This window comes from Ascaphus truei, chromosome 16 (genome assembly GCF_040206685.1).
Source record: "Ascaphus truei isolate aAscTru1 chromosome 16, aAscTru1.hap1, whole genome shotgun sequence".
NCBI classification, from domain to species: domain Eukaryota; kingdom Metazoa; phylum Chordata; class Amphibia; order Anura; family Ascaphidae; genus Ascaphus; species Ascaphus truei.
Window position 1 is genome coordinate 12453889 of NC_134498.1, and position 24627 is coordinate 12478515.

A 24627-nucleotide genomic window follows, 5' to 3' on the forward strand; every position below is an offset into this window, starting at 1 on the left:
GACTCCTCTTCCGAAATGTTACTTTTATGTCTGAAGCACTTTTTCCGATGATCTGCGGGAGTTGTGCAGCCACAAAACAGTCTTTGGATAGGGGCGCCGCTCGCAACCCCGATTTCTCCGCCGGTACTGCTTGTTTCGTTCTACCCCTGTAGAATTGGTTTGGAAATCGTTAGTTCTTGCGAACGCTTGAGCCAGATACAAATCTTGGTTACGATGTTATAATTTTTGTACCGCACTATGAATCTCTTACTGCACGATGAATCTTATTTCCCGATCGGCTGCTCTGCAGCCAATCACTGCGTGGGAACTAAACAACCCACAAATCCCCGGGTCTTTCCAGTAACGCCCAGCACCAGTCAGGGGCTTCATAGTATGCCAAGGGCACGCGCAAACTTCGCACCTTCTCTGCTTAGCATACCAAACCAAGCCCCCTTCCCCGGCGCCAGGTAGTCTACTCCACCCGGACATCTAGACATCTGCTAGGATGCCAGTACTTATTTTTCCTCTGCCCAGCTTAACACCTTTAACTGTCGGAACCTTTTTAACTCCTGACATCCTGGGACCATGTCAGCGGGATGTCTCACAAGGCCAGGGCTAAATTATGCATGACTCACTCACAGGAATTCCCTGCTATGCATCCTTAAAGTATCGTACTTATAATTGAGTGTTTCCACTGTTCCGGCTGCCTGAATGAAAACCCCTGCCCGCCTATAATGTTAGTACAATTAAAAAAGGGGGACTTTCATTCATCAATTTTTTATAAAACGTAATAAAAATTGTGGCATAACCTTTTTTCTGGTTTTACCCCAGCAGCGCTTACAGCCAAATTCAGCGCTCTAGCACGTTCCTAGCCAAAGTTAGCTATGCGCTATGCTGCAAGCTGCTGCGTTTTAAAACCTTTTTTACCCTGCGCGTTTACAGGGAAACCTGGACACAATAACACATACATTTTAACTCATGATATTGATATCGTCCCCTTATACCTAGCGGGACACACACAGACATTGGTAATACATTTACAGTGTTGCAGCCACTACTGGGGCGCAGTGCTAGCACTCTATAATCCCCCAATATGGCTCAGGGGCACCCAGCTTGGCATAATACCTTTATTTATTGACCTGGGTACCCCCACACCATCGCAGATTACTCCCTGGATCAACATTCTTCTCATGTTTACTTATTGTAACGTTGCTGACTGCAAAACAGTATACGGACCCGCAGGGCAGAGGTAGGCAGTAATACACCAACCTTGGCCTGGGATCAGAGGCCTGGGATGCAGGTGTAATCAGGTCCGGTACCGATGTTGCTGCAGGCAAAACAAAGGCACGGGAGAGCTCAGACAGGACAGGTTAACCAGTAATTTGTACAAGGAAAACTACCTGCTATTTAAAGGCCAGAGAAGCTTACTTCTTGTCAGGGGAGTAAGGTCAGGATTTGCCAGGAAACAAGATGTCTGTGGTAGCTTCAGACAAGATGACATCACTTCCTGTCAGCAGTCACCCAGGATGTTTCAGACTGATTCCTTATACTTATTTGGTATATCCCTATATACCTTTCCTATCTAAAAAGATAGCCAACCTTTTTTTGAACAAGTCTATTGTATCTGCTATCACAGTCTCCATGGGTAATGAATTCCACATTTTAACTGCCCTTACTGTAAAGAACCCTTTCATTTGTTGCTGGTGAAATCTCTTTTCCTCCAACCTTAAGGGATGGCCCCGAGTCCTTTGTACTTCCCTTGGGATAAATAGTTAATTTGAAAGCTCCTTGTATTGTCCCTGAATATATTTGTATTTATCATATCCCCTCTTAGACGCCTTTTTTCAACAGTAAACAAATCTAATTTAGCTAGTCTCTCCTCATAAGTTAGATGGTCCACACCCTTTATTCATTTGGTGGCTCTTCTCTGCACTTTGTCTAGTTCCATAATGTCTCTTTATGACGTGCTGACCCAAACTGTTATCACAGCTATTTGTTTTTTTGCGGCAGGGGTGGGTGGAGAGGAGATTGCAGCACATCCTTCATATACTCCTTTTTTGTTTTATTTTGCAGATATCATTAGAAGACATGAAGTAAAGAATCCCAAACCCCTGACCCTTCTATGGGAGAGAAGGCTGCAGCGGGAGGTGTTGGTGTAAGGGGTACCAGGAAATATCCCCCGAGTTCTGCTGCTTAGAAAGGTGAGGAAAGTATCACTGTGTGCAAATGTAAAAAGCCATACCTGGCAGCAAAGGGTTGAAGGGGCTTCAGCAGCACGTGGGAGGGTTACTGCACCTCTGAAATAATGTTTATTTTTTTTAATACATAATTTGTTCCTACTGTTCTTAGCAAAAGAAGTTACCATACTTTGAGTAATTGTTTAATGCAGAGGTGCGCAAACTATTCGCGCTGCACCCCCCTGCCTGATCCCCTGGTGCCCCCCCCCCCCACCTTCCCGACATGCGCAGGTCCATGCCATGACCCTGCGGTGTCATTTGACGCCGCGTTGCCATGGCGACGGGTCATGTGACGTCACAGGGTCCCGCGGCGACATTTGACGCTGCGTTGCCATGGCGACGTGTCACACAGCTGGCTGGATCAAGGTAAGTGAAGTGTTGCAGAGGATCCTCACGCGATCCCCCAGCATTAAATGAAATGCCTTGAGTAAGAGCGCGGGGCCTCTGCAATCGCCCGCTCCCCGTGGGGGTCACCGTTCTTGTAGTTCATCTGGCAGGTAGTAATATGATGGTGACAGCAAGCCTATAATTCTAATAGGAAGGAGGGTTCCAGTATGACTGCCGGGGCAGCGAATATGTGGCAGTATCTTCATTGGCTGAGATTCTGGGGACAATCTAGCGCCCCCCGCCCATAACTGATATCTGATGGAGGAGAAAGTATTCCGGCTATCTGCTCATTGACGAAATGACATCGGAAAACATCCGTTTCTTTTTTATAATTCAAGCCAGCTGCCTGGTGTATATGAAGAACTGTGCATGTGTGGCTATACATCAAGACCACAATTTTCACTTACGATCAATATACTGATGACAATTAAGAGGCTGTAGACAGCGAGCCTTTAGACCGTAATCTAAGGAAAGGTCTTATTATCTGCTTATGAAAATTCTTGGCAGAGAAGGTGTGCCTATTTTGTCATTGGTTGAAATTCTGCGCCAATCAAGTGCTACCTCACCTATATCGGATGTCTGAAGTAGAACTACGCATGTCGGCTTTTGGGCTGGTGGATGCAACGCCAACGCAACTATCCAAACTGCTTATGAGAGTCAGCTGCTCTGAATTCATGAGCAGCAATGGATACGCTGCTATGCGCAGGCGCAACAAAGTTTCTGCATGATGATTGGCTGTGTTTTTGGCGCGAAGATGACGTAATCCATCGTTTTTTCTCTTTAATTGCTGGCACTGTTTTCAGTGACTTTATCACTCTGGGAAGAATCCCAGCAGGACGAAACGCCTCCTTTTGCCATATCATGGACTTTCACTGTTAAGAGACTGCTCTTCATGCTAGAGTTACTTTTATCATCCCCAGAAGGAACATTGCTTTCCATCAGAGACATTTATACTATTGATGGGCTAAATATTTTATGCTCTTGCTTGGCTAGTGTGGCTTATGTATTACACGAGTCACTGGACTATTAGATGTTAACATACCTGTCTATAGAGCTGCTGCTCTCTGCTTTAATTTAAGCAGCCTTGGTTCAGCCATAGCAATTGACAGTGGGGAGTAGGAACATTTGCATCCTTTAGACCATTGGGGGCCACTTATTCATATATCTGTGAGGTGGTTGTCCCACAAGCAGACAGATATATCCTTGTATAATATATGTACGTACGTACACTAGCTTTTGTGCCCAGGGAGCTGCCGGCATACCTCCTCGTGCTGCTGCCGCATCTCCCCTCGCTGCCGGCACATCTCCCTGCGCTGCTGCCGCAACATCTCCCCTCCCCCGCTGCCGGCACATCTCCCTGCGCTGCTGCCGCAACATCTCCCCTCCCCCGCTGCCGGCACATCTCCCTGCGCTGCTGCCGCATCTCCCGCCCCCCATGCTGCCGGCACATCTCCCTGCGCTGCTGCCGCATCTCCCGCCCCCCCATGCTGCTGGCACATCCTGCCGCATCTCCCCTCGCTGCCGGCACATCTCCCCTCCCCCGGCTGGTACATATCCCCCTGCTGCCGCCACAACTCACTGGTACCCGCTAGCTGGCACATCTCCCTCCCCCCCCCCCTCCCCTTGCTGGCACATCTCCCCCGCACATCTGACATCACACACACACAGGCCCGATCCAGCCAAGGACACGCTCCCTCCCTTAGTAGCCACCCACTCCCCCACCCCCCCCCCCACCCCCCTCGCTCCTGCTCTAACATTTTTGAAGGACACCCGATGGAAACTTAGAATGTCAATAATTTGGGAGGTGAGTCATATTGGAAGCTCAAAATAGTTGCGTTGACCTACAAATCCGCAGAACAATGTCCAGTAAAAGTTTTGTTCTGCTACGTCGTGCCGTTTGTGAGATTTCGATGCTTCGGACATACAAACAAACAAACTTAGAAATATTGTATAGATATATAGGGGACACCACTATCAAGTTATGTCTTTCAATGCTCTCTCAGGGTTTATCACACCAGCATTTTCATTAGTATAGGGACACGTAGGAGGGTTTGGTAGTAACCTGTTTGTGGATGACCGGCCGGTCGGTCGGAGATCACTCTGGGTACTTTGTCCCCAGAGTAATCCTTATATTGAGGTTCATATCCCCACGTTGTTTTTTCCTTATCGATGTTTTGCCGTTTTCTTGAAATGACTTTTTTGGTCCTTCATTCTATTTTCTTGGCTTTAAGGAGGTTTCTTTTAGTCTGTTTTCATGTATGTCATTTTAGTTTTTCTTGTTGTGTTAGATGTGTTTAATTAAAATGACTTTATTTTGATTATTTAAACGACCTCTTTCGTTGTAAGGTATGTCTGGGTGCTTTTTTTAGGGGTTTCTTTGTCGGACTGACACTGACTATCGTGGCATGAGTTTCAGTGTCAGCGGCTCTGATTGCAGGATTGCCTGCTTTCTAGCAATGGCTACAGATGACCAATGTCCTTACAGGTACTGGGGTATGTGGCACGGAGCACAGCTATGTCTAATGCCATTTTTTGATTGCATGTTGGTGATTGGTTGTCTTTGTTGTAGTGCATCATGGGTTGGAGATATATATGTTGGGTCACTATCACTTGTTGGTTGCACGGCCCTGAAGAAGGTCTCCTTGTGGGACCGAAACGTCGGCTTAAGTGTGTCTGTCTTGAATACAATTTTTTGGATTAACCCTGTGCAGTTTGCTGTCTCTTTACTGGTCCTTGGATTGGTTCGTAGGTTGTGTGCTCTCTATGGGACTAGCATCTGCTTTTTGCTTCATTACAGTGTGCTGACTGGGTGTGTGTGCGTGTGTGCGTGTGTGCGTGCGTGCGTGCGTGTGTGCGTGTGTGTGTGTGTGTGTGTGTGTGTGTGTGTGTATATACACATATACATACACACACACATATATACACACACACACACACACACACACACACACACACACACACACACACACACACACACACACACACACACACACACACACACACACACACACACACATATATATACTGTATACATATACATATTTTTTTTATTTTAATTTTTTTTTTCAAGGCAAATGTGCCTTAAGATGTATCATCCAACTATACCACGTTCAAGGTGCAATTCCACTTAGCCGGACCAAAAACAACAATTTCAACTGCTTTCTTAAACTAATCTAACCGCTCCTAAATCAAAGATGTGGCTACTTTTTGTTTCTCTGAAAATTGAATACTAAGTGCATTTCTGGTAAAAATTGATCAATTACACGAGCGACTGCCCCTTTAACAGGTGTTGTACCTATTCAAGACTAGATTCACCTAGGACAGGGGTGGCCATCAACATGTCAGGTTTTAAGGATATCCCTGCTTCAGCACAGGTGGCTCATTCATTTTGACTGCACCACCTGTGCTGAAGCAGGGATATCCCTAATACCTGGTCTGGTGGTGGCCCTTGTTGGCTGGCGTTGGCCACCCCTGCCCCAGGGATTGCCAGACCCCGAGAGATCCTGTGGGTTTGAGGCATATCAAATGAGGGGTGTGTCAGGTAAAGGAACTTTTAACTAAGCAATACATTTAAAATCCTATATTTGTTTTTTTAAAACATCAGTTGTGTCCCTCCCCCCACCCCACTATACCCTTTTTAATGAGTTTCACTGTATTAAGCTTCCTTGGGATGCTATACAGGCATACCCCGGTTTAAGGACACTCACTTTAAGTACACTCGCGAGTAAGTACATCTTGCTCAATAGGCAAACTGCAGCTCACGCATGCGCCTGTCAGCACGTCCTGAACAGCAATACCGGCTCCCTACCTGTACCAAAGCTGTGAGCAAGCGGGGAGACTATAGAGCCTGTTACACATGCGTTATTTACATCAGTTATGTAGGTATATGACGTTTGCAGTACAGTACATGCATCGATAAGTGGGAAAAGGTAGTGCTTCACTTTAAGTACATTTTCACTTTACATACATGCTCCGGTCCCATTGCGTACGTTAATGCGGGGTATGCCTGTAGTTACCATTTCCATGGGCACAGCACTTCCTCTTTTGAAGTAAGCGGCCTTATTGTGATCCTGGGGAAGCAAGATCTGTGCCGATTGATTTCGGGAGAACAAATTGATCGGCAGCTTAGGTAATTAGTAGGGGAAAGAAACAGAGTTCTAGGTATCAGCGCTTCTGAGCAATGGATGAAAAATAGCAAAATAAGAAATAACTGCTTAAAGTCTACGAACTTGCTTGAAGATGGACAATAAATACATCAGTGAGTATCTGTTGTAACCCATGAGTGGATGTGAGCTCAGAGTAAGTGGATATGGAGATATATATATATATATATATACAGTATATATATATATATATATATATATATATATATATATATATATATATATATATATATATATACCTGCGGAAGATAATAAAGCTATTTTCTGTTAATAAACAGTTGTGACTTGTTCTCTTCCTATGTGGACAAACCAGCCCTAGAGCATAACTTGCAGGGTACACCGTCTTCTTCCCAAAGTCTTGTGCCTATAATGTGGGATAACAGAGTAGTACTCGCAGTCTGGTGTAGTCCGGTTCCCGTGCTCGCATCGCGCTCACAGTGAAATACAGATGCTCCAAACAGGTGGAAAAAAGCAGAGCACAGCAGGTAAAAATGGGGGCTCCAATACAAAGGCTCAATTTAAAAACAACTTTAGGTAGATGACAACATGGAAAAGGCAGGGTGAGTCACTCCAATGCGTTTCGCGTGTTCGGCGCTTTGTCAGAGAGTAGGTAATTACATTTCCTTAAAGCTGAGCAACTGCCGCATCTATTAAAACAAACACAATGCAAACTGTATTGCCACTATAGCTGAAAACCCCCCACTGTTGGGGTACCTGAGGAGTTAAGTAGCCATGCACAGGAGGCGGATAGTCTGCTGTACACCAGCATTTTCACATTAATGTTGACACTGTTAAAAAAGGACAACAACAAAACCAGCTTTGCTTCCATTGGGTGGTTTCCCTTTAACTCCTTCAGTGCCTTAATGACGTTCATTGTACAACATAATCTGCTGCTCCAGAGGCCCTTACGACGGGCTCCATACGTCAGGACTACTTGCGTCTTTTCTTGGGGCTGTCTGCGATCGGCGCTCACTTTGTAATCTGCGATCATGCTCATGAGGTCCCTGTCATATGATTTGTCAGTTATTTGCCGCTTGAGACTGAGTTCCCCTCACAGCGTGTTGCTCAGTCTTTGTTGGGAGTTCCCCTTATGGGTACATTGTGATTATTACAGTAGTTACAGTAGCACTGCCATTCAACGGGCTAACTGGAGGACATAGCGGAGACTGGAGATCCAGGACCCGCATGGCTACACCAGGAGACTCTGAACTCGCCGATCCAGTAATTGACCGTGGCGGGTGCCAGCTGATGCGGGTGTCCAGATGTCCAGATGAGTGCGCCACGTGGTAACATGTCCCTAACATGTGCTTCCTGATTCAATAAGTTATATGTACGTGCAATACTTGCCCACCTTGCAAATAGCACATTATGGGGCTTATGCAGAGAGGAACGGTAAAAAAGTTTAAAATGGCTGTAAAATAGCCACAGATTTGCCGTTAGTGAAGGTGTTATGCAGAGAACGTCGTTAACTCATTTCGGCAAAAAACTGCAAATTGCCAACTTTTCCTGGCTATTTGAAACTCGCCATACTAATGCACATATTGGCGTGTTCCAGCGATTCGGAGCTTCTGGAATACCACGCTATATTAGCATGGCGAGTTTCAGGTTCTCGCCACGAGTTTGGCGAGTTTTACAGCTCTGAAAGCACTTTTAAAAATCGCGCCATTTTCTCCCAAGTTTCAGGATTTCTGGCTAGTTTTTTCGCCACAAGATGGCGCTATTTCCTTATCTATGCTCTCTGCATGAGCCCCTATATCTAATACACTATGAGTTTTTCCCTTTCACTAGTTCGTGGGATGCTGATCCATCCCCACTGATTAGCTACAGGCTCTTTGGCTATCGAGATTACTGTTTTCTTAGGTCTTTTCAAGCTTGCAGCCACAGCTTAGGGGTCTCCCCTAAATGTTCTCTCTACCTCTTAATTTATGCATTCCCAAACATTTTCTATTCATTTCTATTTCCGTTTTTGAATAACGTTTATTGAAAATTCAAGGAGGACTGTTTTTTGCCTGGAGAGGGATATGAGTTTACCTGCCTGTCAAAGCTTACTGAGCTCCAGGAAGCCTAGGATATGCCACTTACATTATATTTATTAGAATGTATGTGTATGCCCCTGTGTCAGGCTAAGTGTACTGCAACAGTAAGTGGACAAATGACATCAGGCACATTAAGGGTTAAGTTTAGAATACTCTAGCTCTTGTTCCCCCTGTACCCGGGAAGGAACTACCAATGCTGCTATTACCAGTTGGCAACCAGGAGGCCTGAGCCTCCGCCACTGGGAGCCTGGTGTGATTCTGGTTCGTCTCTGTGCAGCGACTCCACCTGTAATGGATCCCAACGTGGTGGGATTGGCCCCTTACAGTAACAAAAATACACAGTCGGATATATAACAGCAACCTTTACTGATGACAGGCCACAGTACCCTGTACCCCACAGTATAACAATGCCCCAACCTGATTAATCTGATTAATCCGATTGCCAATTCTTGGAGTCAGGAAGGAATTAATTTTTCCCCTTAATGGGGTTTTTTGTTTGCCTTCCTCTGGATCAATAAGTAAGTATAGATATAGGATAAAGTATCTGTTGTCTAAATTTAGTATAGGTTGAACTTGATGGACGGAAGTATTTTTTCAACCTCATCTACTATGTAACTAGGGGACACTCACTGGTGGTATCATAAAGTACAGATGGTGCTAAGGGGCCTTCCCTGCAGCACCTACAAGCTACTGTGAGTCGGGGCCCTGCTGGGGCCTATGGGGGGAATATACTAGGCCTAGTCTCAGAGTCACTGACACTACCTGCTGGATCCAGGCCCTTCCATTCACGCCAAATGCCTATCTCTGATGTCCGTGATTCCCTTAGCCCTATTGGCTGCCTGGCAACATGTGGTCTGCAGCCCAGAGGCTCATGGGAGCTGTAGTTCCCCTGTGGAACCGTGGGTGTAATGGCCGCCGCTATACTGGTGTGGGGTGTAGCAAGATGGCCGTCGCAACTCTAGATACCATCTGCACACGCGCAAACCTTTTCTGCGCATGTGCACGCACAAACAAAATGGTGGCGCCCTCTGCGGAGCACCAGCGACCCGCTCGCCTGCTCACAACTCCCTGCACCACCGCAATCCTCACGAGAGCTTTCTCTGCAGCTGTCCCCCTCACGCAGCCCGGAGGTAAGAGGGGGACCTGGCTACAATACATAAACATTATCTAATGACGCCTGATGAAGCGGACATTATGTGATTGCAAAATGCGATGGGAGGAGCTATCTGGGAGACAGGAGGCTTCAACTTCTGTCTGAGAGGTAATATCTGACACAGTTTTATGAGCATCACTAGAGGGGCAGAGGACGCCCAATCCCTGTACCACCCAGATGCCATTTCTTTCACCCAAAACATGTTTTGAGCATCATACGTGCTGTTTTTGTGAGGGATATTCTTCTAATTTTACATGATTTAATAAGTGGCATTACACTATTTGTCCTCTCTTTATTCCTTGTTAATGAATTGAATACAACGTAGGATTAAAAAGACCTACAAGAAGATAAAAGCAACTTACAAGTACTGATCTTGTGACTGTATCTCACATTTTATTTGTATTCATTTTTACTAACAATATCTCACTATTTATTCTTTCCCCATGCTCCTATGGACAGTTTGTAATCCCTTATTAACATAGAGGACCTTATTTAAGGGAGGTCTTTGTCAGACAGCAGGGTTTATACCATATCATTTTTCCTGTGCCCTTTAAATTTGCTTTAATGTGATTTCACCTTTTAATTATTTTATGTGTTAATGATTTTTTACTAACTCACTGGTTGTGTTATTCACCATATTAATTATCTATTGTACTGTGCATGTTTCAGAGGTGTTTAGTGACATTGTTTCCCACTTTTAAATGCATTTTGCTTAGACCGTGTGTAATCCTTGTAAAGTTTCTACGAAACACCTTCATACTTATATCATGTAGGTGTGATAAAACAAAAGGTTTCTCTTGGATATGTGGAGTACAGAAAATCAACCAAAATAATAGACAAATAAAATATCTATAGTGAAGTAAAATCTTCACAGTATGAATGTGAAGAGTCCCGATCAACGCACTCGCATGAGGTCAGAAATAAAACCGCGTTTCTAAGTATCTTGTGGTAGGGAGTTTTTTCTTTCTCTAAAGATCTTCAGTCATTCTGCAGGTCACGCAAAATAATCAGAAAAGCAAGACACAGTGTAACAGGTAGAGACACTCACATTTGGTGGATAGAAAACAAGCATTTGGTACAGTAGTATCTGGGGTACGCTGCCCAGACCTCGACCGATCGTCTATCTCTCTCTCTGCCGTCTCACTTCTGGAGTCTCCGGTGCGTGTGTCCAACTCTGCAGCACATCTAGCCTTGCCCTCTGTGCACAAGGCTTCAATGGGCCCTAAACAACGCGTTTCGCAAACCTCATGAGTCTGTATAAATCAACTAGCTTTTATCAAAAGCTGAAATTACAGATGATGGCAAACCATATTGTTTTCTGCACCGGGGCAAGCCGTCCCAAGCGACCACGAGTGCCCCGGTGCCTGATGATTAAGCATCCGATCTGGAAGCATGGACCCGCCGCAGCGCGACCACAGCAGCACTAGCTTCGGAACCTCGGATTTAAGCTTTTTCAGCTGCGACTCTAGAGATGGTAAATCCTGCTGCATCTGTATGGCATATTGGGTGGTATTTGTCCTGGTGCTTTTTGGAATAAGTATTGTGGGGTCTTAGTTTGAAAAGCTATGAAAGAATATATTAAAATGTGGAAGAAGCATTAAAAATGGGCAATTTAACTTCATGGCGAATACAGAGGATGTTCCTAAGGGGAACTTGAAAGGTTTTGCTGCCTGTAGAAGAGGGAAAGACAATGTGTTTACAGTATGGGCTATAACTGTTCTGTTTGCTGTGATCTGTATAGCGAAGTAACTCTGTTTTATTCCTGCAGCAAGTCCTATTAAGGAGACACACACACCATTCACCCAGGGACCCTGTGAATGCAAGTGAAGTAAAGACTGATCGCAAGCTGTCTGATTGATATCTTGTCATCTTGGCCAACCTGCAGTTTAATGGTCATGGCTGAAAATCCCCGTAATGTTTCCAACAAGGTAAGACACGTATTCTCTTCAAGTCCAAGTTTTCTGTGGTATTTGTTTAAGCTTTTGCACAAAGTAAACGCTGAGTAGTTGTGAGGATCAGCATTGGGCGCAGCATCGGATGCAGGCTCCACCCCCTTGTTTGATCCAAACTTTGGTACAGCTGGTGCCTCATTAATGCCTTCTATACAGAGCCCGCTCAGCAACTAATCGGGCCTGATTCTAGTATCAGCTTCTGCTGTGCAGCCGTTCACCTATTGGCTGTTCCCTCTGCAAATCGGCTGAGCATAATAGTTCTTTACTTGTTTCTTTGGGATGGTCGCAAACACTCTGTTTTGCCTTGTCCTGCCTTGCCATGCTGTGCCTTGTTTTGTCATGCAGTATCTTACCTAAACCTTGATACTGTCTACTACCAACATCTCTTTCCAACCATTGACCACGGCTAGTGAACGCAACGATCCATACCCTCTCCTACCTCCGACCATGGCAAGTTTATCTACGCTCCTTACTTCACCTATTCTGAACCGGATACCCACGTCTACGAATGTGCATTCCGGACACGGCTACGTGGCTCCAGGTCGGTGTTTCTATATCTCCACCTCGGCCTCGCGGTTCAGTCCAGTTTTTGTGGCGAGCGCCCGTTACAGTAGTAATATAACAAACATGGACCCCGCTGAGGTGGGTCGAGTCCTGGCCCTGCACGCCAACATGTTTGACAAACTGCAACGGTACCTAGATGAGCATAACAAACACATGGATCAGATCCAGGCCGCGGTACAATCCACCGCAGACCAGGTACAACGTGCTGTGTTTAATCCTGCTCCCCCAGCAGCAGGAACAGAGTTCTACCCACACTGCCTCTGAACCTCGACTTCCTACACCTAATCGCTATAACGGAGACCCCCCTCGACTGTCGTGAGTTTCTAAACCAATGTTTCATTCAATTTGAACTTACCGCTTCTCGTTTTGTGTCTGTGTTCAAATGTCGCATATATCATGTCCCTGTTAACTGACAACGCCTTTGCGTGGGCATCCTCCTATCTGGGAGCAAAGACCGGACCTCACAAGTAACTTATCTCTCTTCACACGGGAGCTCCGAAGGGTCTTCGACACTCCAGGGCGTAGGTAACGGCTTCCTCTTCTCTGCTGCACATATCTCAGACCTTGGATGAAACGCGTAGGGTTCTACATGCGCAAGGACCTTGTGTTAGTCTGTGACGGACTCTTCCGCTGTGCTGATTTTCGACGGAGCCAGAGGGTTCTCCCCTTGCTGTTGGAGAGTGAGAAAACTAGTTCGTGACGTCAGACGCCGATCGAATACGGAAGTGGAGAGCGAGGAACAGCTGTTTGGAGTCCTGTACACAGCGTCTGAACCCTGAGTGGTTAAACTGCTTTTATTATTCTTGGAGCATGTGAGTGTGTTGGAGCCTCCATGCTCACCTATATGTTATAATTAAACTGTGTTGCACTATTTTCTTTTTCTTTACATATGCTGCCTATTTGAGATTCCTTGTGTTATTTCCACCTTGGAGAGGAAGTTCTTTGCGCTCTGTGTCCTCCCCCCAGAAGATTTTTTGAGAGATTGTGAAATCTCTCACACCAGCTGCATCTCCTCTTGGTGATATTGATTTATTTAATTATTTATTTGTATATGTGTATTTAAGGTTTGCGCTCACTTTCCTTGCACCAGATTTAGAGGATCTCATCGCTCTATGCATCCGCATGGATCAGCGTCTACAGGAGAAAAGGGCAGAGAGGGCCCAGCACATAGGAGGAATACTGAGACGTCAAATCCCGTTGGTAAAAAAAAATCCCCTCTAGGATTAGAGGCAATTGACGGTAGACCGCTACAGCAAGCATTCATTTCCTCAGAGTCGGCACTGTGCGGTTGGAGACAGGTACGGATCGTACAGAAGAGATTCGTTTGGACGTTATCCACTCTCCCGCTGTTGACGTCATTCTAGGATTGCCATGGCTGCAACTTTATAATCCCCTTTGTGGATTGGATGGAATCTCGACTCATCCATTAGAGTCCTCGCTGTCTGAAGAAATGTTCTGTGGCATCGCAAACTCTGTCTGAAATGTCATTACCGCCAGAGGTACATTCCGATCTACCCAGTATCTACTCCACCTTTTCGGGATGTATTCAGCAAGGCCCAGTCTGAGGAGTTGGAGCCACATCCGCCTCTTGACTGTGCCTCCAAGAGGATTTTCCAAGCCACTCTCTCCTCCGGAGAACCGCGCCATGAAAGATCAGGATAACCTACAGAGGGGATTCAAACGAAAGTCGTCTACTCCTGCTGGTGCAGGGTTTTTCTTCATCAAGAAAAACGATGGATCGTTGATTACCGAGAACTAAATAAAATCATGGTAAAAAATCGGTATCCCTTACCACTCATTTCTAAACTTTTCGACCATTTACAGGGAGCCTCTATTTCTACCAAACTAGACTTACGAGGGGCGTCCAATTTGGTAAAAATTTGTCAGGGAAAACTGCCTTTTAATACTCGCGATGGGCATTACGAGTATCTTGTTATGCCATTCGGACTATGCTATTTAGGGATCTCCTCGACAAGTATGTCATCGTATACCTGGATGACATCCTGATTTTCTCAGTCAGCACAGGAACATTCAGGCCATGTGATGCAGGTCCTAAAACGATTGCAGGAGAATAGTCTATTTGCAAAGCTGGAGAAATGACAATTCCACCAGTCCAGTACTTCATTTCTGGGATATATCACTTTGGCTGGATCCATAGATAATCCAGTAGCCAAAGTCAAAGCCGTCCTGAAGTGGTCACTTCCCCTCAGCCTGAAAGCTGTCCACTGGTTTCTTGGATTTGCAAATTATTATTATTACCGTCGGTTTATCTAGAACTTTTCGTCCGTCTTGGCGCCTATCACCGCATTAACCAAGAAAGGGGCGGATCCTTCTCAGTGGTCTGCAGAGGCATTTGACAGACTAAAAACAGCCTTTGCTTCGGCTCTAGTTCTGGTGCATCCGGATCCTGCTTTATACCCTTCACTCTAGAGTATGATGCATCGGATATCTGGGCAGGAGCGGTGCTATCCCAGTGGGAAACCCCAAAAGCCAAGTTGCACCCTTGTGCATTTTTGACGTGGGCAACCGAGAACTCATGGCCATAAAAATGGCCTTACAAGAATGGACAGAAAAAAAGCAAGTATGTGGTGCTCTAAAAGAAGCCTATTGGTTTAAAATACACTTGATTGAAGAATCCTGTAATGTGTACTCCCCAGTAGAAGAATAAGGGATGTATCCCAAAGCATTCAGAACAATCACAGCTCCATAGTAAACAGACTAGTGGACTAGGGTCCCCACAAACACTGTAGTAAGGGACCTCACAATAAAGTGACCCAACATAATGTATCGGAATGGAGAATGTCCAAGTGAAAGAAATAACTCACTCTGAGTAGAATATATCATCCAGATTGTTCAAACTTCATCCACAGTAGGGAGTGTGCTTCCGTTTTTTCAATATGCTGACAAGAAAGACAATGGGAAAAAGCAGGCACCAAAAACTCAGGAACAAAAAATGAAAGAAAATTCAAGGGAGTGTGTGCCCATTAAAAAGTATATATTTAATGGATTCCTACAAAAATAACAGCAACATTACGGGGTACAGAGCCCCCCACCAACGCAAGCGCAAGCGCTTTTTCAAGGTTGAACGCTCCCTTGAATTTTCTTTCATTTTTTGTTCCTGAGTTTTTGGTGCCTGCTTTTTCCCATTGTCTTTCTTACAAGAATGGAGATACTTGCTGGAGGGAACAGAAAATCCGGTCACTATACTTACGGACCACAAAAACCTCATGTACATCGAAGGTGCCCATTGATTGGGGTCACGACAAGCTCGGTGGTCATTTTTCGATTCTCGATTTAACGTAATTATTTCTTACCTGGTTCCAAGAATGTGGAGACAGACGCTCTTTCTCGCCAATTCCTGGTCGACGACACTGCAGAGGACCGCAAAGAACCAATTCTTCCTCCTTCGCGCATCATATCGGCGGCTACCTTTTTGACTCCCTAGAAGACATAATTCAGGATCAATCCCAAATTCAAGATGGCCTTGACGTTTCTGAAGGACGCTTTTTCGTCTCGCAAGCCTTTCAACGAAAGGTCTTGGAGTGGGGTCATAGTTCCAAAAGCTTTGGTCATCCTTGAGAAAGGAGAACCGTCAAACTACTGAAACGGAATTTCTGGTGGCCTGCGATTCGGAAGTATGCGAAGATCTTCGTGGCCACTTATCCTGTCTGCACTCGGATCAAAACACCCAGGAATCGCCCTACGTGGTTATTACAACCTCTCCCGATCCCGGATCGTTCATGGACTCACATTTCTATGGACTTTGTGGTGGAGCTTCCCTTATCTAAGGGTATGACCACGATCCTGGTGGTCCTGGATCGGTTCTTCAAACAAGCTAATTTTATCCCTCTGAAGTGATTACCTAATGCTGCTAAACTTTCCGAAGTGTTCATCCGGGAAATATTCCGACTCCATGAAGCTCCTCAAGTCATCGTGTCGGATTGGGGCTCTCAATTAATTTCCAAATTCTGGAGGGCTTTGTGCCAGCAACATGGAGTGTCCTTACACTTGTTCGTCCGCTTATCACCCCCAGTCTAATGGATAAACAGAGCGGACTAACAAGTCCTTGGAACAATATATCCGTTGTTTCATTTCCGAGACTCAAGATGACTGTGCAGACCTCTTGCCATGGGCGGAATTCTCCCATAACAACTTGTGTAGCGAGTCATCGCAGGAGTCGCCATTCTTCGCTAACTATGGTTTTCGTCCCTCAGCTCTTCCCTCATCAGGAGTCGCATCTGGAGTCCCAGCCATGGATTACCGGATCCAGCAGCTACATGATCTATGGGGGAAGATCCAGGAAAATCTTTAGAAAGCAGTGACCACGCAAAAGAGGCAGGCAGATGGGCATCGTTGTGATATACCAGCATATCATCCGGGTGACAAGGTATGACTTTCTACCAAAAACATCAGATTAAGGGCACCTACTGCGAAGCTACCTCCCAGATTTATTGGTTCTTTCTCTATCATCGAGAGGGTCAATCCGGTGGCATACCGGCTTTTGCCTTCCAGCCTCCATGAAGATTGTCTGTATTCCATATGTCCCTACTAAAAGCTTTTGTACAGGATCCTATGTCTCCTGTTCCTGTGACTCCTCCGGAACCTGTCTTATTGGAAAGGCAACTAGAGTTCGAAGTTCAGACGGTACTGGACTCCAGGGTGTCCAGAGGTAGAATCCAGTACCTATTCCATTGGAAGGGCTTTGGTCCTGAGGAACGTTCCTGGATCCCCAGGGATCAACTTCACGCTCGTCATCCAGTTCGGGCATTCCACTGGGGATACCCCTCTAAACCATTCCTAGAGCACTCGGAGGTCACCCCTGAAGTGCGGGGGGGGGGAGGTACTGTGTGGATCGGGTGCAGGCTTCGCCCCCGTGACATATGCATCGGGCGCAGACTCTGCCCCCGATATGTCAGGATTGGGTTCAGGCTCCGCCCCTGAGTTTGAACCAGACCCCGCCCAGCAACGAATCAGGGGTTTGATTCTAGTATCATCTTCTCTTGTGCAGCCGTTCACCTTTTGGCTGTTAGTCCATATATGCTCAGTGATTGCATCTCCAAATCGGCTGAGCATAATAGTTTTTTACTTGTGATGTCGTGCTAGTGGCAAGCACTCTGTTTTGCCCTGTCGTGCCTTGCCTTGCTGTGCCTTGTTTTGGCGTGCAGTATCTTACCTGCACCTTGGCTACTTTCTGCTACCAACCGTCTCTCCTACCTCCGACCACGACTAGTGACCCCAACGATCTATAACCTCTCCTACCTCCGGACACGGCGAGTTTATATACGTTCCTTACTCTACCATGACCCGTATACCCACGACTACGAATCTGCATTCCGGACGCGGCTACGCGGCTCCAGGTCGGTGTTTCTATATCCCCACCTCGGCCTCGCGGTTCAGTCCAGTTTGTGGCGAGCACCCGTTACAGTAGTAATAAGATAATTACGCGACATTAAACTATGGCCCATATTTACTTTGCTGTTTTATGCCACGAGACACCTTCCCGTGCTGAAAGACACCCTACAGCCTAGTTAAGTCAATGGACAGCAAGGTTTCTTATAGCAGAACAAATAACGAAACCATGCGCTCATCCCAAATTGGCTTGCAATTTATTAGGGCCATTTTGATCCTAAGTCTTATAACAAAGGAGTTATTTAGTTGCATCTATTGATCTTAAAATGATTATACAGTAGGAGAAGGCTGCTTTAGTAAATATGGACAGAAAATCATTTTTAATCACCGATGGGAAGCCGGGGTTTATGGTGCTGAACCTCATTAGTATCCACTCTGGGGACCCCCTGCTGCCCGAGATACTTACCTCCCGGTTCTGTCAATACAGAAGTTTAAAGTTCCTGTGTCACTAGGGGACAATAGTTACATAGTTACATAGTAGATGAGGTTGAAAAAAGACGTAGGTCCATCAAGTTCAACCTATGCTAAATTTAGACAACAGATACTTTATCCTATATCTATACTTACTTATTGATCCAGAGGAAGGCAAACAAAAAACCCCATTAAGGGGAAAAATTAATTCCTTCCTGTCTCCAAGAATTGGCAATCGGATTAATCCCTGGATCAACATCCTTCCCATGTTTACTTATTTGGTATATCCCTGTATACCTTTCCCATCTAAAAAGATGTCCAACCTTTTTTTGAACAAATCTATTGTATCTGCCATCACAGTCTCCATGGGTAATGAATTCCACATTTTAACTGCCCTTACTGTAAAGAACCCTTTCCTTTGTTGCTGGTGAAATTTCCTTTCCTCCAACCTTAAGGGATGGCCCAGAGTCCTTTGTACTGCCCGTGGGATGAATAGTTCTTTTGAAAGCTCCTCGTATTGTCCCTGAATATATTTGTATATAGTTATCATATCCCCTCTTAGATGCCTCTTTTCTAATGTAAATAAATCTAATTTAGCCAGCCTCTCCTCATAAGTTAGAATGTCCATCCCCTTTATTAATTTGGTGGCTCTTCTCTGCACTCTCTCTAGTTCCATAATGTCTTTTCTTAGGATTGGTGCCCAAAATTGGACTCCATATTCAAGGTGTGGTCTTACTAATGCTTTGTAAAGGGGCATAATTATGTTTACTTCGCTTCCATCCATTGCCCGTTTGATGCAAGATAAGATATTGTTTGCCTTTGCAGCTACTGCATGACATTGGGCACTATTGCTAAGCCTTCTGTCTACAAGCACTCCTAAATCCTTCTCCATCAAGGATTCCCCCAATATATCTCCATTTAATTTGTAAGTCGCCTTTTTATTCTTACAATAAAGTTGGAGCGCAGAGAGAAAAGGGTGGTGTTAGACAAAATCACTTTAATGGGTAAAATAACATTTAAAACTTACAATTAGTAAAGCTGCATCGCCCATGGGGTTCCCAAGCCTGTCCTCACTAACACTGCCTCCCTCGTCCATTAGGACACTGCCGAGGGAGGCAGTGTTAGTGAGGACAGGCTTGGGAACCCCATGGGCGATGCAGCTTTACTAATTGTAAGTTTTAAATGTTATTTTACCCATTAAAGTGATTTTGTCTAACACCACCCTTTTCTCTCTGCGCTCCAACTTTATTGTATTTCTGACTGTTGTCCCGGGTGATCGCCGGAGGATTTGGGAGCTGCGGGGGAGAGGTGGATAAACAGAGATATCCAGGAGAGAACAGACGAGCGCAGTCTCCTTTTCTGCTGGGGCCTTTTTATTCTTGCATCCCAAATGCATAACCTTATATTTATCTGTATTAAACCTCATCTGCCATTTACCGGCCCACGTTTCCAGTCTCTCCAAGTCCTTCTGAAGAGAAATTACATCCTGCTCTGATTCTATTACTTTACACAATTTAGTACATCAGACCACATCAACTGCATTACCCTGGTCTAAATTCCTACTTACCTCCTCAAAGAAACAAAAAAGGTTAGTTTGGCAAGATCTATCCTTCATAAATCCATGCTGACTATTACTAATAATTTTGTTTTCCATTAGGTATTCCTGAATATTATCCCGTATTAAACCTTCAAGTAGTTTCCCTACTATTGAAGTCAGGCTTACAGGTCTGTAATTTCCCCGTTGTGATCTAGCTCCCTTTTTAAATATAGGCACCACATCTGCTTTACGCCAATCTTGTGGTACTGAGCCTGTGGAAATGGAGTCCTTGAATATTAAATATAATGGTTTTGCTATTACTAAGCTTAACTCCTTGAGAACTCTTGGATGTATGCCATCGGGCCAGGTGCCTTATTTACTTTAATTTTTTCAGGTTGCTTATTAACTTCTTCCTCAGTTAACCAATTGTTCATTAATATGGAGGTTGTGGCTTCCTCCTGCGGCACTACTATTGAACTTGATTCTTCCCTGGTAAACACAGAGGCAAAGAATTTATTTAATACCTCTGCTTTTTCCTTATCTCCAATAATCTGCCTACCCATCTCACACTGAAAGGGTCCTATATTTTCTTTTCTCATTTTTTTATTATTAAGGTACTTAAAGAACTTTTTTGGGTTGACCTTACTTTCTATTGCAATCCTTGTTTCATTATCCATTTTTGCTAATTTGATTGCCCTTTTGCAATTTTTGTTACATTCCTTATAATTCTGATACAATGTCTCCGTCCCTTCTGACTTAAAGAATCTAAACGCCTTCCTCTTCTTGTCCATTTCCTCCCCTACCTGTTTATTTAGCCACATTGGTTTTGACTTATTTCTTTTATACTTATTGCCCAAGGGTATACACTGATAAATGTGCTTTTCTAACAGTGTTTTAAAGACTGCCCATTTATCTTCTACATTTTTCCCTGCAAAAACATCATCCCATTGTATTACTACTAGATTAGACCTCAGTTTATTAAAATCTGCCTTTCTAAAGTTTAAGGTCTTTATTGAACCCAAGTAATCTGTTTTTTGATCATTTATTTCAAATGAGACCATGTTATGATCACTGTTACCCAAATGTTCCAGGACTTGAATATTTGTTAAAAAATGATAGAAAGCTGCAATGTCATTCATTGTGGTTTCCTATTGGCACACGTGACTAGGGATCTTTAAACCTCCATGAGATACCGGCAGCAACTTTAGCGATGTGTATCTTTGGAAGCAAGGGGTCACCAGAGCTTAAATGAATGCGGTTCAGCTCCGGGCACCACCATGCTTCCCAGTTAGGGAATGCTTCTTTAAGTGGCAGCTTTATACAATATTCCATGCACATCTTCATTTAACTTTTCTTTTTTTCCAGACTCCAAATTCCTCTAGGAAGAACCATAAGCATTCCGAAAAACCGAACCATAAGCATTCCGAAAAACCGAACCATAAGCATTCCGAAAAACCGAACCATAAGCATTCCGAAAAACCGAACCTTAAGCATTCCGAAAAACCGAACCATAAGCATTCCGAAAAACCGAACCATAAGCATTCCGAAAAACCGAACCATAAGCATTCCGAAAAACCGAACCATAAGCATTCGGAAAAACCGAACCCTAAGCATTCCGAAAAACCGAAGAATAAAACTAAGAAGAATATTGCATTGCCCCAAGAAAATGGTATGTTTGTACAAGCCTATGATTCACTCAGCTTTGGACGTTGTACCGGACTCTCCCGATCTCTGATACTGTATGTAGAGGTGGGCTCTCCAGAGCTCTGATATTCAGAGCTGGGCTCTCCAGAGCTCTGATATTTAGAGATGGGCTCTCCCGATCTCTGATATTATGGGCCATCGATTGGAATTTAGAATATATGGGGGTCAGACAAGACAAATATTCTGTAAGTGGAAATATTATCCCCTTCTCTGCCAGAGAGACCAGCCACACATTGCAGAGCCCTTTATAGTTGCTATCCCCCTGTTTCTTGCACCTGGGGCTCTTGAACGCCAATGCACAAATTCACTACCACACTTGCAGACACACACTGTTACACAAACAAATACCAATGAGAAGCATAGTCCGAACACAGTCACACTGGTGTGAGATTCAGTGACTTGCAGTGACTTTCACACATACGTATGTCCGAATATATGTACTGTATACTGCGGATTTATTTATTTATAAAATGTTTTACCAGGAAGTAATACCGTGAGAGTTACCTCTCGTTTTCAAGTATGTCCTGGGCACCGAGTTATAATGACAAATACATGGTTACATTAAGTGAAAAGGGTATTGGAAGTGTGTGCTCGTTTTGTGTATACGGATGTTGCATACCATTTAGCAGTTGTAATAAAGCAAATACATTTAGGCATATAATACAGAGTAGCAAGACTCCCTGTTCCGCCACCATAGTCGAAGAAGCAAAAGTTAGCGGCGCCGGAGACCGTGTCTGCCGCGATTATCCTCCAGTGCTATGACCACCACAGTCACACTAGTTCTGAGATAGTTACCGGTGAAGTGAATGGGTTTAAATCTCCCTCAAGGGAAACAAAATGGCCGCCAGATCTTGGGCTAATAGGAAGCTGCAACATAATCATCATTTCCTATTTGATGGCCATTTAAACCCCCTTTTAAAAAAAAAAACAGTATTTTCGTTAACGTCGCCAGTGAGGAACCCTGGGGTCCCCGGAGCCGTATAGTGTGGTTCTTTCTGGAGGACCCAAATCTTGTAAAAAAAAAAACAACAAAAACACGGACGTTAGTAAGGGGAGATTATAGAAACATAGCACCAACATTTGGTCCCCAGCTCTGGCTCCTTGTGTATTACCCCAGCTGCACATACAGAGATTACATAGGAAGCAAGAATGGGATACATGAAAGGGAACATCCATACAGAAGCACACATAAAGGTGTTGTGATTATTCATTTCAAATATTTTCTTGTAGGGTTTGGGGGAAGCCATTTTATTTGGCTGGGATATTTTCAGTCTGGCTACTGAAATGTCAGCCTTTTCCAAATACTGGTCATACGGTATCTCAATGAGTCAAGAATACTGCTGTGATTGTCCCATATTCAGTCATTTTTTTGTAGTGTTATGTTACCATCTAGTGGTTAGTTTAGAAATTGACTTGGACTATCCATGTGTCTGTTTAGCAATACAACAAATAAAAAGATATCACCTGGGAGCACATTCACGTCTCAGACATGTCTGCAACATTGCTTTTCCCCGTTCTCTCCTAGCATACAGTGCTTCCACTGCAGCTATAGCACAAATCAATGTGACTGTTCTTCTTATGCTGGGTTTTTCAACCATGATTCTTAGGAACCTTTGGGTTCCCCGGGCATCTCTAAAGGGTTCCCTGCAGTTTTCAGCCCATTTCAAAATTTTACCAAATACAGAAGAATTTACAATGCATCTGATCTCAGACGCGCTATTAGAGAGGGTTGGGGTTCCTTACAATGCATCTGATCTCAGACGTGCTATTAGAGAGGGTTGGGGTTCCTTACAATGCATCTGATCTCAGACATGCTATTAGAGAGGGTTGGGGTTCCTTAAAATGCATCTGATCTCAGACGCGCTATTAGAGAGGATTGGGGTTCCTTACAATGCATCTGATCTCAGACACACTATTAGAGAGGGTTGGGGTTCCTTACAATGCATCTGATCTCAGACGCACTATTAGAGAGGGTTGGGGTTCCTTACAATGCATCTGATCTCAGACGCGCTATTAGAGGGGGTTGGGGTTCCTTACAATGCATCTGATCTCAGACACGCTATTAGAGAGGGTTGGGGTTCTGCAGAATTTCACAATATATAGGGTTCTTTAACTAAAAAAAGGTTGAACACCACTGCTCTAATGTCTTAAGTCTAAATTATCAGTCTTGTGACTAAGACGTCAGATTTCTTGTGTCCACCCTCCATTACAAAGGGCTACAGTCGATGTATAAAGTGTATAGAATCAGCTACAGAGCTTCCCATATGCTGCATTAAGGAGGTGGATTTTAAGATCGGTCTTAAAGGTGAATAGAGAGGATGCTAGTCGGATATTGAGGGGAAGGGCACTCCAGAGGTGTGGAGCAGTGAGTGAAAGATTTAAGGCAAGAGAGGGTTTTAGATACAAAAGGGGTAGAGAGAAGACATCCTTGAGCAGAACGCAAGAGTCGGGATGGTGCATAGCGAGAAATTAGGGCTGAGATGTAAGGTGGGCCAGAAGAGTGTATAGCATTAAAAGTGAGGAGAATTGCGTGAGATGCGGGATTTGATCGTTAGCCGGGAGAGTGATTTCAGCAGGGGAGGCGCTGAGACAGATCTAGGAAAGAGCAGAGTGATTCTGGCAGCAGCGTTTAGGATAGATTGTAGGGGAGACAGGTGAAAGGCAGGAAGGCCGGACAGCAGGAGGTTACAGTAGCCGAGACGGGAGAGAATAAGGGCCTGCGTCAGAGTTTTAACAGTAGAGCAACTGAGGAAAGGGCGTATCTTTGTAATATTGCAGAGGAAAAAACAACAGATGTAACTACATTTTGAATGTGAGAAGAGAATGTGAGCGAGGAGACGAGTGTGACCCGTAGGCAGCGTGCTTGTGATACTGGATGTATGATAGTACTGCCAACAGTAATGTGTAAAGCTACGGCCCCAGTCCTCACTGGTGCATGAGTGAAAGCTGCGGTCTGTGGGGTCAGCTGCAGGTGTAGAGAAGGAGATTCGACAGGGGGTGGGGGAGGGGGGGCGTGACGCGGGCGCAGCCATGACGTAACGAGGCAGGTCCACCCTCATTGGTGACCCACCGCGTGACGTGGCCAGAGCTCCGTC

At 44.8% G+C, this 24627-nt stretch overlaps 1 protein-coding gene across 6 annotated transcripts in view; it reads left to right on the forward strand.

The window, feature by feature from the left end:
* Positions 1-24627, forward strand: part of LOC142467292 (uncharacterized) — a 61511-nt gene that overhangs the window by 5548 nt on the left and 31336 nt on the right. For all 6 annotated transcript variants that reach the window (XM_075572786.1, XM_075572784.1, XM_075572788.1 and 3 more), the window contains exons 2-4: positions 2053-2180; positions 11724-11883; positions 21194-21497. In XM_075572786.1, the coding sequence (XP_075428901.1) occupies positions 11870-11883; positions 21194-21497 (318 nt within the window). In that variant the 5' untranslated portion in view covers positions 2053-2180; positions 11724-11869. The remainder of the gene's footprint in view (positions 1-2052; positions 2181-11723; positions 11884-21193; positions 21498-24627) is intronic.